At 40.7% G+C, this 16,446-nt stretch overlaps 1 protein-coding gene across 50 annotated transcripts in view; it reads left to right on the top strand.

The window, feature by feature from the left end:
* TRDN (triadin) overlaps positions 1–16,446 on the top strand; it is a 233,932-nt gene that overhangs the window by 144,760 nt on the left and 72,726 nt on the right. For all 50 annotated transcript variants that reach the window (XM_087882735.1, XM_087882727.1, XM_087882730.1 and 47 more), the window contains 2 exons: positions 8,879–8,914; positions 11,237–11,293. In XM_087882735.1, coding sequence (XP_087738861.1) covers positions 8,879–8,914; positions 11,237–11,293 — 93 coding nt within the window. The remainder of the gene's footprint in view (positions 1–8,878; positions 8,915–11,236; positions 11,294–16,446) is intronic.

Here is a 16,446-nt window from a genome sequence, read left to right as displayed (position 1 = left end):
CAGTTGAAAGAGAAGAATCTAATGTGATGCACTGATGTTGACTTCAATCCGCCATCTCTTGAAGATAAGCCTTATGCTGACATTACTTAGGACAAATATAACTCGCATACTAAGAATACCACAACCTCCCATTTACTTTTTAAACAATTAAATCAAGTTAGATTTCATCAGCTGTCTTTACTTGCTAATCAGCTGTACTTTCTTTGAACTCCTTGCCTAAAGTATGTGACATTAACACTATGCACTCCCTCCAGTTAGGGAAAAAAGATGCAAGTGTTTGTGACCAAGAACATATTCCATGCGAAGGAAATTTAGTGAGCCACAGTTCTTGATGATAACATCAGGATAATTGTCCTAACTGCCTGGTGTCCTCAACGTTTTGTAGCTGGTGACATTTTATATTATAGAATCCCAGCTTAAGGCTGGGATGGGATATGGTCAGTGTCTGGGATAGGGAAGGGCTCAATATTTTGAATATATTCAAATAAAAGTCTGTGTCATTTGAATAAAAATGAGGTTTGCTAGTACCCACAGTATGTATGTATATTTATTTATTTATTTATTTATTTGTTTGTTTGTTTGTTTGTTTATTTAATTTAATTTATATACCGCCCTTTTCCCAAAGGACTCAGGGCAGTGAACAGCCGTAATAAAAACAATGTACAAAATAGAATTTAAAAGCAGATTAAAATAATTAAATCATAGGCCGAATTTAAAACTCTCATTTAAAAACCAATTTTAAAACCCCATTAAAACCAAATTAAAATCATTTATCCCATCAGAGTGGCTTGCTGGAATAACAGGGTCTTCACTGCACGAGAGAAGGTGCGGAGGTCGGGGATCCTTCATATGTCCGGGGGTAATTTATTCCAGAGGGCAGGGGCCCCCACAGAGAAGGCTCTCCCCCTGGGGGTCACCAGTCTACATTGTTTGGCTGATGGCACCCTGAGGAGGCCCTCTCTGTGTGAGTGTACCGGTCGGTGAGAGGCAATCGGTGGCAGAATGCGGTCTTGTAGATAGCCAGATCCTAAGCCATGGAGCGCTTTAAAGATGGTAACCAACACCTTGAAGCGCACCCAGAAGACCACCGGGAGCCAGTGCAGCTCGAGGTGTTACATGGGAGGTGTTACATGGGAGCGACGGGTCGCCCCCATTATTACTCACACGGCCGCATTCTGGGCCAGTTGGAGCCTCTGGGTGCTCCTCAAGGGGAGTCCCATGTAGACAGCATTACAATAGTCCAGACGGGAAGTGACAAGGGCGTGAGTGACTGTGCGCAAGGCGTCCCTATCCAGAAAGGGGCACAACTGGGAAATCAGGCGAACCTGATAAAAAGCTGTAATTCAGGTTGTAAGTTCACTACTGTATTGTAAAATTAATATTATGCAATGGATATGTGAGAGGAGCAATGACAAAAACTTGTCACTTCTAAAACTTCAGCACTCACACGAAAGAGAACCAGGGAATGGAGAACAGGTTTTTCAAGCTTCTCTGCTGCTTCTTATGCAGAGGAAAAATGAAGCAAAGTGACTGTTAATGCACACATATCCAAGTCATCCACGAATAAATTATGAAGCCTGAAAACAGATGCTGGTGCTTTAATGATACAAAGAAAGATACTTTGTATACACCACTGTGTATTAGAAAGCATCACTTTTGAAGATTTTGCACAACTTCACTAATATACCCAGAAGCATTAGAAATCTCCCTCTTAGTATATGTGCATGGGTATGTGTGACCAACTAAGTGTAAGTGTAAGTGCAAGAGTTAAATAAACTTTTTTTTTTAAAAAAAAAAATGATGTTGGGGTAAATTTATTGAGGTTCTAGCACCAATGCTACAAATTCTCTAACAGACGTGTCTCAGAATGAGGCACATATAGTACGAATAGCCTTACTGTAGGATCCAATCTGAGTCAGTCATCAGGACCAGAGATTTGTTCTTCCAAGCTTTCAGACTCATGCTGGAGCCCATCCTCAGGGAACTTCTCAGTCATCAGGATGTTCTGTTCTATGCATAGTATTTATGTCGTGTCTGGTTGTGTGTGACTTTGAATTGTTGATTGGGGTGTTGATAGCTGGCTATTAAGTCATAGATTGTTGATTCCTTGTACTGCCGTGTCCTCGCCTCCTAAGTACCTGGTAAGTGGTAGTAAATCAGCACTCCTGTTGAGTGACAAGGGTACTGTTTCCCAGGCTTCAATTATTTCTCCATCTGTTTTTGTCCCTGCTCAGCCAACAATCTTAGTTTATTTTTATTTTATTTTATTTTATTTCCAATTTATATACCGCCCTTCTCCCTGAGGACTCAGGGCAGTGTATAGCCAGAATTAAGAACATGAAATACAAATATTAAAAAACAGTTAATATATATATAAATTTGGCCCAAAAATTAAAAATCACAAACCAATTAAAACATTTAAAAATTTCTTCTTAAGCCAGCCTGGCTTGCTGGAAAAAGTGGGTTTTAAAGGCACGGCGGAAGGCACTGAGGTCTTGGATTCTCCTTATCTCTGAGGGCAACTGATTCCAGAGGGTAGGTGCCCCCACAGAGAAGGCCCTCCCCCTGGGGGTCACCAGCCTACATTGTTTGGCTGATGGCACCCCAAGGAGGCCCTCTCTGTGGGAGTGCACGGGTCGATGGGAGATCGTTGGTAGCAGCAGGCAGTCTCGAAGATAGCTAGGCCCTATGCCATGGAGCGCTTTAAAGGTGATAACCAACACCTTGAAGCGCACCCAGAAGATCACCGGGAGCCAGTGCAGCTTGCACAGGAGCAGTGTTACATGGGAGCGCCATGCTGCTCCCGTTACTACCCACGCTGCTGCGTTCTGGACCAGTTAGAGCCTCCGGGTGCTCTTCAAGGAGAGCCCCATGTAGAGAGCGTTGCAGTAGTCAAGGCGAGAGGTGACGAGGGCGTGACTGACTGTGCACAGGGAATCCCGATCAAGAAAGGGCTGCAACTGGCGAATCAGGCGAACCTGACAAAAGGTCCCCCTGGTTACAGCCGTCAGATGTTCCTCCAAGGACAACTGCATATCCAGGGGAATCCCAGATTGCGAGCCCTTTCTGTGGGGGCCAAAGACTCGCCCCCAATAGTCAGTGATGGAGTCAACTGACTATATCGGGATGCCGGGAGCCACAGCCACTCAGTCTTGGAAGGGTTGAGCTTGAGCCTGTTCCTCCCCATCCAGATCCGCACAGCCTCCAGGCACTGGGACATCACTTCAAGGGCATCGTTGGGGTGGTCTGGGGTGGAGATGTACAGCTGGGTGTCATTAGCGTACTGATGGTATCTCACCCCGAAGCCATGGATGATCTCGCCCAGCGGCTTCACATAAATGTTGAACAGAAGGGGCGAGAGGACCGATCCTGTGGCACTCCACAGATGAGAGGCTTCGAGGTCGACCTCTGCCCCCCTGCCAACACAAACTGCGACCGGTCGGAGAGAAAGGAGGAGAACCACCACAACATGGTGTCTCCCACCCCCAACTCTTCCAGCCGGTGCAGCATGATACCATGGTCGATGGTATCAAAAGCCGCTGAGAGATCTAACAGGACCAGAACAGAGGAGCAACCCCTGTCCCGAGCCCTCCAGAGATCATCAACCAACGCGACCAATGCCGTTTCCGTGCTGTGCCCAGACCTGAAACCCGACTGGAATGGATCTAGATAAGATGTTTCCTCCAGGAATTGTGGAAACTGTCACGCGACCACACTCTCAACAACCTTCACCATGAAGCGAAGGTTGGAGACAGAACGGTAGTTGGCCAATATTGTCGGATCCAGGGACGGCTTCTTGAGGAGAGGCCTCACCACCGCCTCTTTCAAGGCAGCGGGGAAGTGACCCTCACTCAATGAAGCGTTGATAACATCCTGGAGCCAGCCTCGTGTAACCTCCCGGGAAGCCAGTACCAACCAGGAGGGACACGGGTCCAGTAAACATGTGGCCGTACTAAGTCTCCCCAAAATCCTGTCCACATCATCAGGAGTCACAGCATCAAACTCCTCCCAGGTAACATTCTCAAGACTATTCCTCGTCACCCTGCCCTGATCTACTCAGTCAGAGTCCAAATCGCCCCGGATCTGAGCTATTTTGTCTACAGGTAGTGTCCGAAATCCTCCGCCCTGCCTTCCAAGGGATCCTCCCGCACTTCCGGATGGAGCAGGGAGCGGGTCACTCTAAACAGGGCGGCCGGACGATTCCCTGATAGAGGCAGAAAAGTAATTAAACTTTGCCGTCTTTATCGCCACTAGGTAGGCCTTAATATGCGACCTTACCAGTGTTCGATCAGATTCAGCAAGACTGGCCCTCCAACCGCTCTCCAGGCATCTTTTCTGGTGCTTCATTTCCCTCAGCTCCTCAGTAAACCAAGGAGCCACCCGGGATCGGCACCGGGTCAGAGGCCGCAAAGGCACGACTCGGTCCAAGGCCCCACCAGCCGCCCGATCCCAGGCACCTACCAGGTCCTCGGCCGAGTCATGTGCTAGATCCTCAGGAAATGGCCCAAGCTCCATCTGGAACCTATCAGGATCCATCAGGTGCCTGGGGCGGACCCATCTAATTGGCTCCGCCTCCCTGTGGCAGGGTGTCGCGGTTCGAAGGTCCAGATGAAGGAGTGAGTGATCTGACCATGACAAGGGTTTCATGTCTATATCCCAATTGCTGCAAAATTGAATGCATGTCCTTGTTCACTGCAGTGTGAGGCTACCAATGAGTTTGGGTCTCCTTTTCTAACAGCTTGCTCATGTTCTTTAATCTGGTGGCTAACTTCCTCCCTATCTGTCCTACATAATCACAAGGCCAATCCATGCAGGGAATCCAGTAAATTTCTCCCAGCCAATCTTTGTGCTGCATGATTTGTTCTCCTATGGTAATCTCTGGGTGGTGGGCGATACCCACTTTCAGATCTCGGAAGCTGCATTCTACTGCTTCTGAAATGTTTTTGATGTATGTCAGGATGTGCTATAGTTTCTTAGTTACTTACTTACTTACTTACTTACTATTTTCAAGGACTTGCAACAAGCTCCATTTTATCTTCTGGTGCTATAGTGGTGAATGAGAAAAGCTAATATTATAAGATGTTACTGAGTCTAGCATATTTTGACTACCAGTTCCATCATTCGTGGAGAGTATGGTTTGATGTGTGGGGAACTATAGAACCTTCCATATTTAGAAGTCTTTAATAAACAATGACTGATTAAATGTCACTTCAAATTTCCAGTTTTAATTCTGTTAATGTCAATCTAAATAGATACATGTTCAGAATCCTCTTGTATCCTTCAATTCCTCCAGCTACTGATGAAAATGGGCTTAATGATAATTATAATTCAATACATCTGGTTGGTTCAAGTTTGGAAAGGTCTGTTTCACAGAATCCCAAAGATTCTTGGTGTGTGAATTTTGATTTGCAGCAATCGGGGGTGCTTTGAAAATATGATAGAATGGATTTAATTTTAATTCATTCTTGGCCTTGGTTAGATAATTACTGGGCTATTAGTTCCCTGAGTAGGGATAAAGCACAGTTACCTAGTACTTGACACCTGATGCCTATACTTTCTGAGATGAGGCTGTATTAAGAATTGTCTCTCATTGCTTAAAATATTCCAATGAAAAGCTGTTTTTCAGAGAGCTTATGCCACCTGCTGCAGCTTTTGTTTTAATACAGAACATTTTGCTAAGGGCAGCAAATGGAACATTAAATACCATCCATGCATGATGTATTGGTTTAAAAGCCCCCATTAATGTGTCAAAAGTGCAGGAAATGATTTCACACATATGGCTGACATATTGTATCTAGAAACCTTCTGCTTATTCAGTGTCTTGGAAGCCCCAAAGTCTATGTGCTTATGTTAGTTTTCTACATCTATGTAAGTGGAAACCCTGGTCTTTAGATGTTGAATAGAGAATTGGAAATGCCTTGGTTAGCTTACGTTTACCAGGTGAGTTTTCAACTAAAATAAGGCAAATTGTTCATTAGCAAATATGTCCTCTGAATGCACTGAGACTATTTCTCCGAGTAAACATTGTTCTGAGCAAACTATCCTTCCATGAAATCAATTGCATGATATGTCTCAAGTACAGAATCACACGTTGGTAAAACTTTTGAATTCCTCTATCCCTTCTGCCCATCTATTGAAATATATTATGTAATGATTTTTGAATTCTAGCATGCCTGATTATTAAGATGACCAGACACTCCAGCCTAGATGTGTTGAGATTATAGGTTTCCAAATTCCTAGTTATAGAGGTTGGGGAAGATTGGCCTATACCAGGGGTGTCAAACTCAAGGACTGGGGCCCAGATCCGGCCTGCGGGGTGCTTAGAACTTGGCCCAGGGGGCTGTCCTGGAAACAGTGAAGGACCGGCTCGCAGTGCCTTTTCCAGCAAAAATGGAGCTTGGGAGGGCTGTCTGCAGCCCTCCTGAGCTCTCTTTTCATTGGCAGAGGGTTGCAAGAAGCCATCGCAACCGAAAATGGAGCTTGCAAGGTCCACAGAGCGGCACTCCCCAGCTCCATTTTTGCTGGCAGAGGGTTGCAGGAGTCTGTTGCAGCCGAAACGGAGCTTGGGAACCTGTTTTAGCTGGCAGAGCGTTCAGGCCAGCACAGGTGCCACCGACATGAGTGACATTGAGCTGGCCATGCCCCATCTCATCCCAAGTCCAAACACAACCTTGGTGCGGCCCTCAATGAAATTGAGTTTGACACTCCTGACCTATACTATAAACATCAGAATTACATCTATCATTAATGATAGGGTCCCTTACATAGGTATGGAGAGAATATTTGTTCAGCTGCTGTCATCCTTTTTTTCTCAAGATTTTCGCATTCTAGCAACATTGACTCCATATTTAAGATTCCTAAGACATAACCTTGTTTTCTGATAAAAATCCCCAACTGTTCTTATTTTTTGTTTGTAGCTGGCTTTTGTTTCTTACCACATATGTTCCATTTGGTAGATTTAGTTCTTTATAAAGAATCACCTTGTTCTCTGTAATGACCATCCGTAGTCCCGAAAACATAGCCTTCCTTTTATTGAAAACATAATGCCTTGCATATGTAAAAATTCATTCCTGCAATTATTCACAAACCCAGCCTGCAGTCCTCTGAATCCCATAGTGGTTTGCAAAACTGGTTCAGTATCGTTTGTGCTGTGTCTATGCATTATGTTAATCAGTGATGTTCAATATAGGGAATAATACTTTATCATTATCCATAACAGAGGAGATTGCTTGCTTGCATAAGGAAACTGAGAACAATCTAAAAACTTACTCTGGGCCCCAATTTTCCCTGAGCAAAGTTGCCGTGGTTTGACAATGCTCCAGCTTTGTGATTGTGAAGATTGTTCATGCATAGTGAAAGCAGTATCAGAGTCACTGCAGATTTTGCCTGAAGTATGTTAACGGAGTCATGACCCACATTTTGAGATTCCCTAGTGTATTTCATTAGGGGCCTTAGCAGAACCTGGTGGAGGAATTGCTGTGCATATTGAATAAAGAACTAATCGCATAGTTCTTTATTCAAGGAGTAACTATGAATAAATAGTAAAAGGGAATAGGGGAAAAACAATTCTTCACCAGAGCTTTGTTTCTTGTTTTAACCTTTTTTATATATTACTAGGTGAAAATAATTACATATGAGTCAATTCCTCATTTGATAATCCTTAAACATCGGAATGTTTGAAAAACAAGCTACCCTTGAAACAGAATTGGACGAATCTTCTTCATGAGAAAGCTATTTGAGTAAAAGAACATTCTTATCTAAAACATAAGGAAATATCCCAATGTATCAGAATTTTTGTAATGGAGCATGTTGTAGATCACATCTGTTGTTGAACATAATGTTGCCGGTGAGTTTGGGTTTTATAGCTTCCAGTAATAGCAGATAATTGTGATAAATGATTCATATCAACTACAAGTGACACTTTTTAAAATTTCCATATCTGGCAACTATAAAGCATTTATGAATGCTTCAATAGACCTCCATGACCGAAAACAGCTTTATGATTAATTTCATCTCAGTGTGGTAATTAGCAGGGTTTGAAGCGATTCCTGGAAAACAGGCCGATAGAGGCGGAAGATTAACCCACAAAGTTTTTTTTCAGAGCAAAGGGCAATGTACATATACCCAATAATGCATGAGTTTCTTCTGGAAACTGCTAGGCTTTTTATTACCTCAGATAAAAGAAAAGGGTCTTACAAAAATGGCACATGAGTCCTAAAGAACAGAAATCAGAGCAAGGGGTCCCAAAGAGATTAACTATTCATACAAGTAAAAGGAAACAGTTTGGTGGGATAATTCATATCTAAATGAAAGCTGGCCTTGAAAAGTGCTAGAAGGTGTTTTGTCTGAAATAGCTTTCATTGCTTTTTATTCAAGTTACCCCAGAAGGGCAAAAATGCAAATACTTCAAAGTAAAGATTTTAGCGAGAGTCAGTTTGGTCTAGCGGTTAAGTCATCAGGCTAGAAACCAGGAGACTGTGAGTTCTAGGCATGAAAGCTGGCTAGGTGACATTGGGCCAGTACATCTCCCTCAGCACAGACCATCTCACAGGACAATATGAGGACAATATGAGGAAGAAAGAGTATTAGGTATATTCAAGCATAAAGAGTTATTTATAAAAATAATAAAGACAGGATAAATAAATGAATAAATTATTTCATATCCCAGGGTTGCATTCTGGTATTCAAATTAGATCCTAACATTGAAACACCCATCATTTAGAAAGCTTAGGGTGCATCTCCCTGGAGAAATACATTTTTATCTTTTGTGATGATGAAATAAATGGTTGGCTTGTGGTGCATATGTGAGAGCCTTTAGCAGTGCTAACTGCTAATAAGTAACCATACACTTATTGCCTTTTATAATATATTCTTACAGACACAAAAGAAGCTGTTTCCATCAAAGACCTAAAAAGTGAGTCTTATTTTGCTAATTATGCTCTTACCTTTGTTTATTTTATTTCACTGTTATTAGTGTTTGCTTTGATACATCCAATTATGAGTATTAAAGTATATCATTTTATCCTTTTTTTTTTTTTTTTTTGTAAAAGGCGTCTTGTACTCAATAGGATTTACGTCTGGGTAGATCTGCAGAGAACTGTGCTGTAAAAATGTATGAAAATGCAAATATGGAAAGAGTGACACCATTTATAATTTTAAAGTGACATGTTTAGACTTAGCAGTTTCTTCTATTCTGAATCAATTCACACTGCATTTTCAGTTCCCCATTCCCATTTGTGACTGACAGTTGTTTTTTCGCTTCTCCATTTTCTTTTTAAAAAAAATTTACATCTTGAAAAAGCAGATAGGGATTGAAATGTCAACTGTGATCTCAGCTGAGTATTTCTTAGTGACCATGAGCTAGATAGAAGAGTTAATGTATCTGGTTCCTATATAATAAGGTCTGAAGACTCTTAGTCCTTCAATAATGAATACAAGTCCCTGGCATGAAAATAGAACTCATCAAGCATTTGCTGTTTCTGTTTCTGGGAAAGTGATGCAGGAAACAAAGAATCCTGCATTATTTAATCAGGTAAAACGTGGCCTAAAATTGCCCCATGCAACCTTATAAAATGAAAGCTGAAGACCTTTCAGCTATGTGTAGGAAGTCCTTGTATCTATGACTACAATTGAGTCATAATTTCCATTGTTAAATGAGGCACCCCATTTGACAACCTTTTTTTTGCCATGGTTGTTAAGTGAATCACAATCATTAAGCAAATCCGGCTTACATCATCAGCTGGGAAGGTCACAAATAGTGATCACATGATCCCAAGATGCTGAACAATCATAAATGCATGCCAACTGCCAAGTGTCCAAATTATTATCACATGGCTATTGGGATGATGCAACAAAAAGTGTGAAGACTGGTCGTAAGTAACTTTTTTTCAGTGCCACTGTAAGGTTGAACAGTCCCTAAACAAATGATTGTAAATCAAGGACCCCCTGTATTCTTCTGCTGAATTGCAGAAGACATCCAGGTATTTACAGAAGAAAGAAAAAGGACAAACACATCTGAAAGGGAGGGCTACTGTTTCAGATCTTTTCCAGCTTATTGCAGTGATGTTATTCTCACTGTGCTTCTATAGCATCACTAAAATCTACATACAACTCAGTATCACGTTTCTCATTTGGGGATCTGGAAGAATCATGCTTCTTCCACAGGTGTAAGTATTCCAATTGTGGCATCAAGTTCCCAGGAAGTAGATGCATGAATAAAGGGAAGACTTTGGATCATCAAAAGCAGGGGGGGAAATATGAACACTTGAGAACCCCCAGAGCAAAAGGTCATCACAAGAAAGATAAAATACAAATTTGATTGTTGTTTCTTGCTGATGATTTCAGTTGTTCAGTTTGGGTAGCAGGTGTTGAAACGTACAGCTTTGATGGACAATTCTGATCCTTCAGCATGGTATCTTCCATCCCAGGAAAATGGATGCTGCAATCCATCATGTCCCTGACATAAATGATCATAGTTCAATATTCTCTTCTGAGTAGCACTTATCTTCGTGTTACAGAAGGAGTGTCTGATGGTTTTCTTGTCAAACAGGCATGTTTTGCACAGAGACAGGCTGTGAACTGACTCTAATCACACGTAGCCCCATTGACCTGAAGTGGGGATGGGTATTCTCATTTATCATAAAAGATGGATCAACACAAGCCAGATTGTTCATTGTTTGCACATGTATATGTATGTCAAAACTGAGCTGGTGACACTGATCTATGCTACAGCTTGAGAATAACCTGTTTTGCTTTATTTTGGAGGAGGAGAACACAAATATAGAGACTTTAGTTTACTTCAGGGAGAATGTTATCCCAGCTATGCCTTTTTCTGCAAATGATGCATGTGGTTTGTGAAATGACTATTAAATTGTGATGCTGAGTTGTATAATACAAAAATCTACATTTGTTAATATTAGTAATTATCACTTGATTTCAAATCATGCTTTCTTCCCCTATTTTTTTACTTTTTTATTATTATTATTATTTATATGCCGCCCTTCTCCGGAGACTCAGGGCGGCTTACAATGCGTTAAGCAATAGCCTTCATACTTTTGTATATTTACTTAATAGAATTCCAAGAAACAACTTCTTTTAATTATCTTCTCTTTTTCCTTATGAAAAGGATACTAAGGGCAATATTTTTCCTATGTTGTTTCCCCATGTTTTTTATTTATTTATTTATTTTGTTATAGCATGCCTTGTTATGATTGCTTTAATTTGTTCTCGTTTCAAGAGCCAGCAAAAACTCCTGCACCCCACCAGCCAGTTTCCATAAAAGTGGCAACACCAGGTAAATAATTCAATTATTTTCTCTTGCTTTGTTTCAGGATTATTTAATCACCCTTCTGAGCAGCATATATTTCTTTTCTTTTCTTTTTAAAATTATTTTATTTCATTGCACCAGAGCGCCATCTGTTGGTTCAGATGAGTAGGAACTCTTTTTTGTTCTCTGAAAATGAAAATAATGTAGTGGGTTCTGCCCTGCCAATTGACAAAACCATGCATAATCATTTACAAGCCACAATGATTGGATTCAGTCATTGTGTTAAATCAAAACTAAGCACACTACACTGCATTGTGGCTTAGCCATGAGGAGCGAACCTTGCAAATCTCAGAAGGAAAGATTTTCCTCACAGAACATGACCAGCATCTAATTGCTGAGGCCCTAATTGCTGAGCATCTAATTGCTGAGGCAAATTTCTTGAAACAAGGCTGCATTTGGAAAGCAAGCTCAGTGGATATTCATTGCATTTCTGTAAAATACTTGGCCACCTTTGCAAATATAGACATAGATGAAGGCCTTTCTGCAAAGGGCTACATTATTTTTGGAAAAATTGTAAATATTTTACTGGCTTACAGCAGGTTTGTTCCATTTTACAAAAGATCATCCCATATTTAATGAGTTGTTATATGGCCGTCCTTTACCTGTTTTTGTGGACAACCCAATAACACGGGTTACCTAGTTACGAATTTCCCTTTATAATAAGACATTTGGTATTTCTACTCGGAATATTTAACTACAATAAAGTTATTTCTAAAGTTGAATCTATAGGCATGAATGCAAATCAGCGTCCTCCTTTAGCCACTTTTTTAGAGAAGAGGAGGGAAGTGACAGAAAGTAAAAAGAAAAGCATATTTTCCTTCAATAGTTTTTTGTTTCATTCTGTGCCCCACAACTGTGAGCCCCAAATAGATGACTCCAATTAATGGAAAATCTTATCTTTTTTTTTTTATCTGCATGGAGTAAGTGAAAGGAGGAAACAGATGCTGAAGATATAATTATCCTAAAACAACAGATTATTCAAATAGTCCCATAAGGAAATAATTTTGTAAATTGTTCCTCTGATAACAGTGACTCAGGTCATTGCAGATGACTTCAAATATAATCTTCACAACATATAAATCTTCATTTATCCATTTTGAATAGTGTTATTCCTTTGTAAAGAATATCAACATTAAAATGCATTCATGAGAGTATATTCATTGCTCTGTAGAATAATGGCATCCATTAACAAAAATGACATTATAAAGTAATTGCTAGTTCTTAAAAACAAACCCACTTTTTTTCAGATATTTTTTAACATCCCAGTCTGCCCAGCTCCCTGAAATTTTCAAGCAATAACCAGGCCCAGTTTTGCTTGTTTCCCTGAAAAGTAAGCTACATGCCGCCATCTGCTGAAACAAACTTGTAAATTCATCAGAAAAATATTTTGATTTTTTTTCACAAATTGTTTATGTCAATATTGCAACAATTGCTGAAAATGCTTATGGGGCTAAATTATTCTAAAATTAATTTATTGCCTGAAAAAATATATTAATAAAACACAGAGCTTTTGTTGAAACTATGTAGTAATATATGTGACGGACTGAACAGCTTCAAATGTGAAAGGATTAAATGTTTAGGTGAATTCTAACATGAATTCAAAAGTCAGAATGACCATAAAAATCAGGCAGTAGGAGGCAATTTGGATTTAAGTTTGACTGAAATCCATGGGGAAATAAAAATTCTGCACAATAAAATGTTTGCAGTTCATCTTCAGAAATGTTTATTCAGAAGCAATATTTGTATATTTTATTTTTCACATATTTGTATATTTCATCATTAAAATCCCATTTATTTATTTTCTTTGACATTGGATAAACCTAACCCCTTCAAAATTGAGTTTCTCAGGATGACTTACAAAATATTAAAATCATAGCGTATATTTAAACTAAAATAATTAAAATGCACTATATAAATAATAAAAGTCTAGCTGCACATTGATTAAAATTCTTCTGTGTAGTATATTGCATGTGTATTTGCTGTATTAACAGGGTAAAAAGATATGGGAAAAATATATGTAGTATACTTTTGTAGTATAGTATATACTATAATTTTTATTGAAGAAATGCTTAACAAAGTAAAAACCAGAAAAGAAAAGAAAGATGATAAATAAAAAAAGTGAAAAAAATAGAAAAGGAAGAAAAGGAAGAAAAGAAAAATAAAGATTATAAAGAAGCAGCTTCCGATCTTCTTGACGGTAGCTATAAATAGATTTTAATTCTTTCCACTGTTTAGATTCCACACGCATGCATCAAAAGCAATTTTCAGAATGTGTTGACACTATAAACGGTCTGGATGATCCTGGAGCCCCTGGACATTACTATTTATATGACAATAACTAAAGTCCATTAAATGTCTTTTTATAGCACTTCTAATATAGTTGTTTCTAAAAAAGCAAAAGACAAGGGGAAAGGATTATGCTGGTGAATCAATTCATGTTTGGATCACTAACGTTCTTGAAAATTTGGGTGTAATTGCTCAGATATATAGTAATCTCAAACTTGCTTTCTCAATTCTTACCTCAAAGTACTCTCATTCTGCTATAGTTCTACTTATTAGAAGTAGCCATTTGCATAAACAAATCAATTGAAACAATCATCTATTGTGATGACAAGTTTCAAACTTTACAACTGCAATACTGAGTATAGTAAAATTGATTCATGGATATTTGTGATTTCTGCATGAATCAGGCAGGGGGAGCAAGCTAGCTACAGGAAGAAATCTGAAGGCTGATGAGAAAACTTCTTAGTATAGAAGTAACACTGATGAGATATTGACTTTATGCGTGATTTCATAGCCTTGAAAACAAATTTTCTTTAAAGGAAACATACACTACGTTTATTCTGTCAGTTTCTAGCAAAACTACTCTAGAGACAACACTGTGCTTTAGAAATTTTTTTCACATCTTGCCAGTAGTGGATTTCGCTTACCTTCGCTACCTGTTTGGAATCGGGAGAGCATGCGGCGCTTCTGCACCTGCGCAGAGCGTCCGTGATGATGTCCAGGTGGGTGGGTGGAACCTCCCGCCGCCGCCACTACCCGAACTGCGGCGAACCGGTAGAAACCCACCACTGCATCTTGCCTTGCTGTTGATTGATAGCAAGCCTAGGTCTTCTACAAGGAAGGCTTGATACCTTCCTGATTGTCTCAGCACCTGTTTGATATTTGGGGAGTTGATCTTCTAAATATTCCCCGAGTAGCAAATGGGCTTGTCCCACTCTCTTCTGCCAGCTTCCCTTTCCTTCCTGAGCTATCACCAGTATGAGTGATCTCTATTCTTCTGTTGTGATACATCACTGCCTTTCAAGTAGCTTCAGAGGATGTTGGATACTCAATTTGTGATTTGGGAATTATATAGCTTCCATGCCCCATGCTTCTGTGTCAGGAAATGAGGCAAAACATATCCTATTTAGTCACAAGAAATTTGTTAAAAGAGAGATGTAGGGTTGTTCAAAACCATTTGCCTCATTCCCCCCTTAGTTCTCCTGGAAAAAAGATGGGAACTTTCTCCCCCATGAATAATGGAGTGAAGAGAATGCAATAGAAGTCAGGAAGTAATGTTATATAACAGTGATGGCTAACCTTTTTTTCCTTGGGTGCCAAAAGTGTGCGTGCATGCATTATCGCATGTGTGTGCGTGCCCACACTCATAATGCAATGCCCCTCCCACACGCCCCACCCCCTGCACATGTGTGTGCGACCCCCGCACTTGCACATGCAACCCCCGCTCCCCTCCCCCCATGCATGCACATGTGACTCCCATGCTCCCCTCCCCCTGTGCACACAACCCCCCCTTTTGGCTTCACATCCCAAAACAGTGCTGGGGGGGGGGAGAAGCCTTGCCTCCCAAAATGGCTGGGAGAGGAAAAAAAGCCTCGTGTCCCAAAACGGCTGGGAGGAGGAAAAAGCCTTGCTTCTCAAAACAGCGCTGTGAGTGGAATCTCTGGAGATCTGAGAAGGCACGGGCAGCAGAAAGTGAAGAGAAAGGTAGCCCCCCCACACACATGCAGGGAGGGCAGGGACCCGAAAATCAGCTGGCCAGTGGGAAGCATGTGCGCATGCGCAATGGAGTTGAGCTGGGCGATGGCTTGCGTGCCCGCAGAGAGGGCTCCACGTGCCACCTGTGGCACGCGCGCCATAGGTTCGCCATCACAGTTATATAACCTCCATTATATACAATTATGCTTATATCACGGATGTCAAACTCGCTGTGTCATGTTGCCATCACGTGACATTTTGTGACGTTTTTCCCATTCGTGGAGCTGTGAGCTACCCAGAGTTTTATAAAATGGGTGACTATATACATCTTTTAAAGGGGATGCGGAGGCTCAGTGGCTAAGATGCTGAGTTTGTTGATCAGAAAGGTCAGCATCGAATCCCTAGCACCGAGTAATGAAGTGAGCTCCCCTTACTTGCCCCAGCTTCTGCCACCCTAGCAGTTCGAAAGCATGTAAAAATGCAAGTAGAAAAATAGGGACCACCTTGGTGGGAAGGTAACAGTGTTCCGTGCACCTTTGGCGTTTTGTCATGCTGGCCAAATGACCACAGAATTGTCATCAGACAGCCCTGGCTCTTCGGTTTAGAAACAGAGATGAGCACCGCCCCCTAGAGTCAGGAATGACTAGAACGTATTTGCAAGGGGAATCTTTACCTTTATCTTTATACATCTTTTAAATAAGCAAGTAAACACTAATTTATTGCCTTGGTTTTCTTGCACATGACTTGTCTGTTTGGATCTAATGGAGAAGGACCTTTATATCTCTCTATAGATGATTTGCCTCTATGGCAATAGGTTTTTAGTTTATTTTTATTTTTTCCTGGGGGGAGGGAAGAGGTTCTTGTAAGAAAGTGAGTGGGTTGGACAAGACATTTCTTGTTTGCTGGCAGATAAATAATAGTTAGCTGTCATTGCTGCAAAGCTGATTCATCCTTGGTTCTCTATGAGCACTCTAAACTTACAAAAAAGCAAAACATATCCTTACTTCTTCTCTCTTGGAATAAAACAAGCTAACTGTCCTTTCAAAGTTTTAATTGAGGAATGAGTAAGCTCACTGTCTACAACCTCAAAATCAATCATTTCATTTTCTGCTCAGTGTAGAAATACTACACTGCTTACTAAA

Source organism: Pantherophis guttatus, chromosome 1 (genome assembly GCF_059756535.1).
Source record: "Pantherophis guttatus breed Tessera chromosome 1, ASM5975653v1, whole genome shotgun sequence".
Lineage (NCBI taxonomy): Eukaryota > Metazoa > Chordata > Lepidosauria > Squamata > Colubridae > Pantherophis > Pantherophis guttatus.
This window is presented reverse-complemented; position numbering and strand designations above follow the sequence as displayed.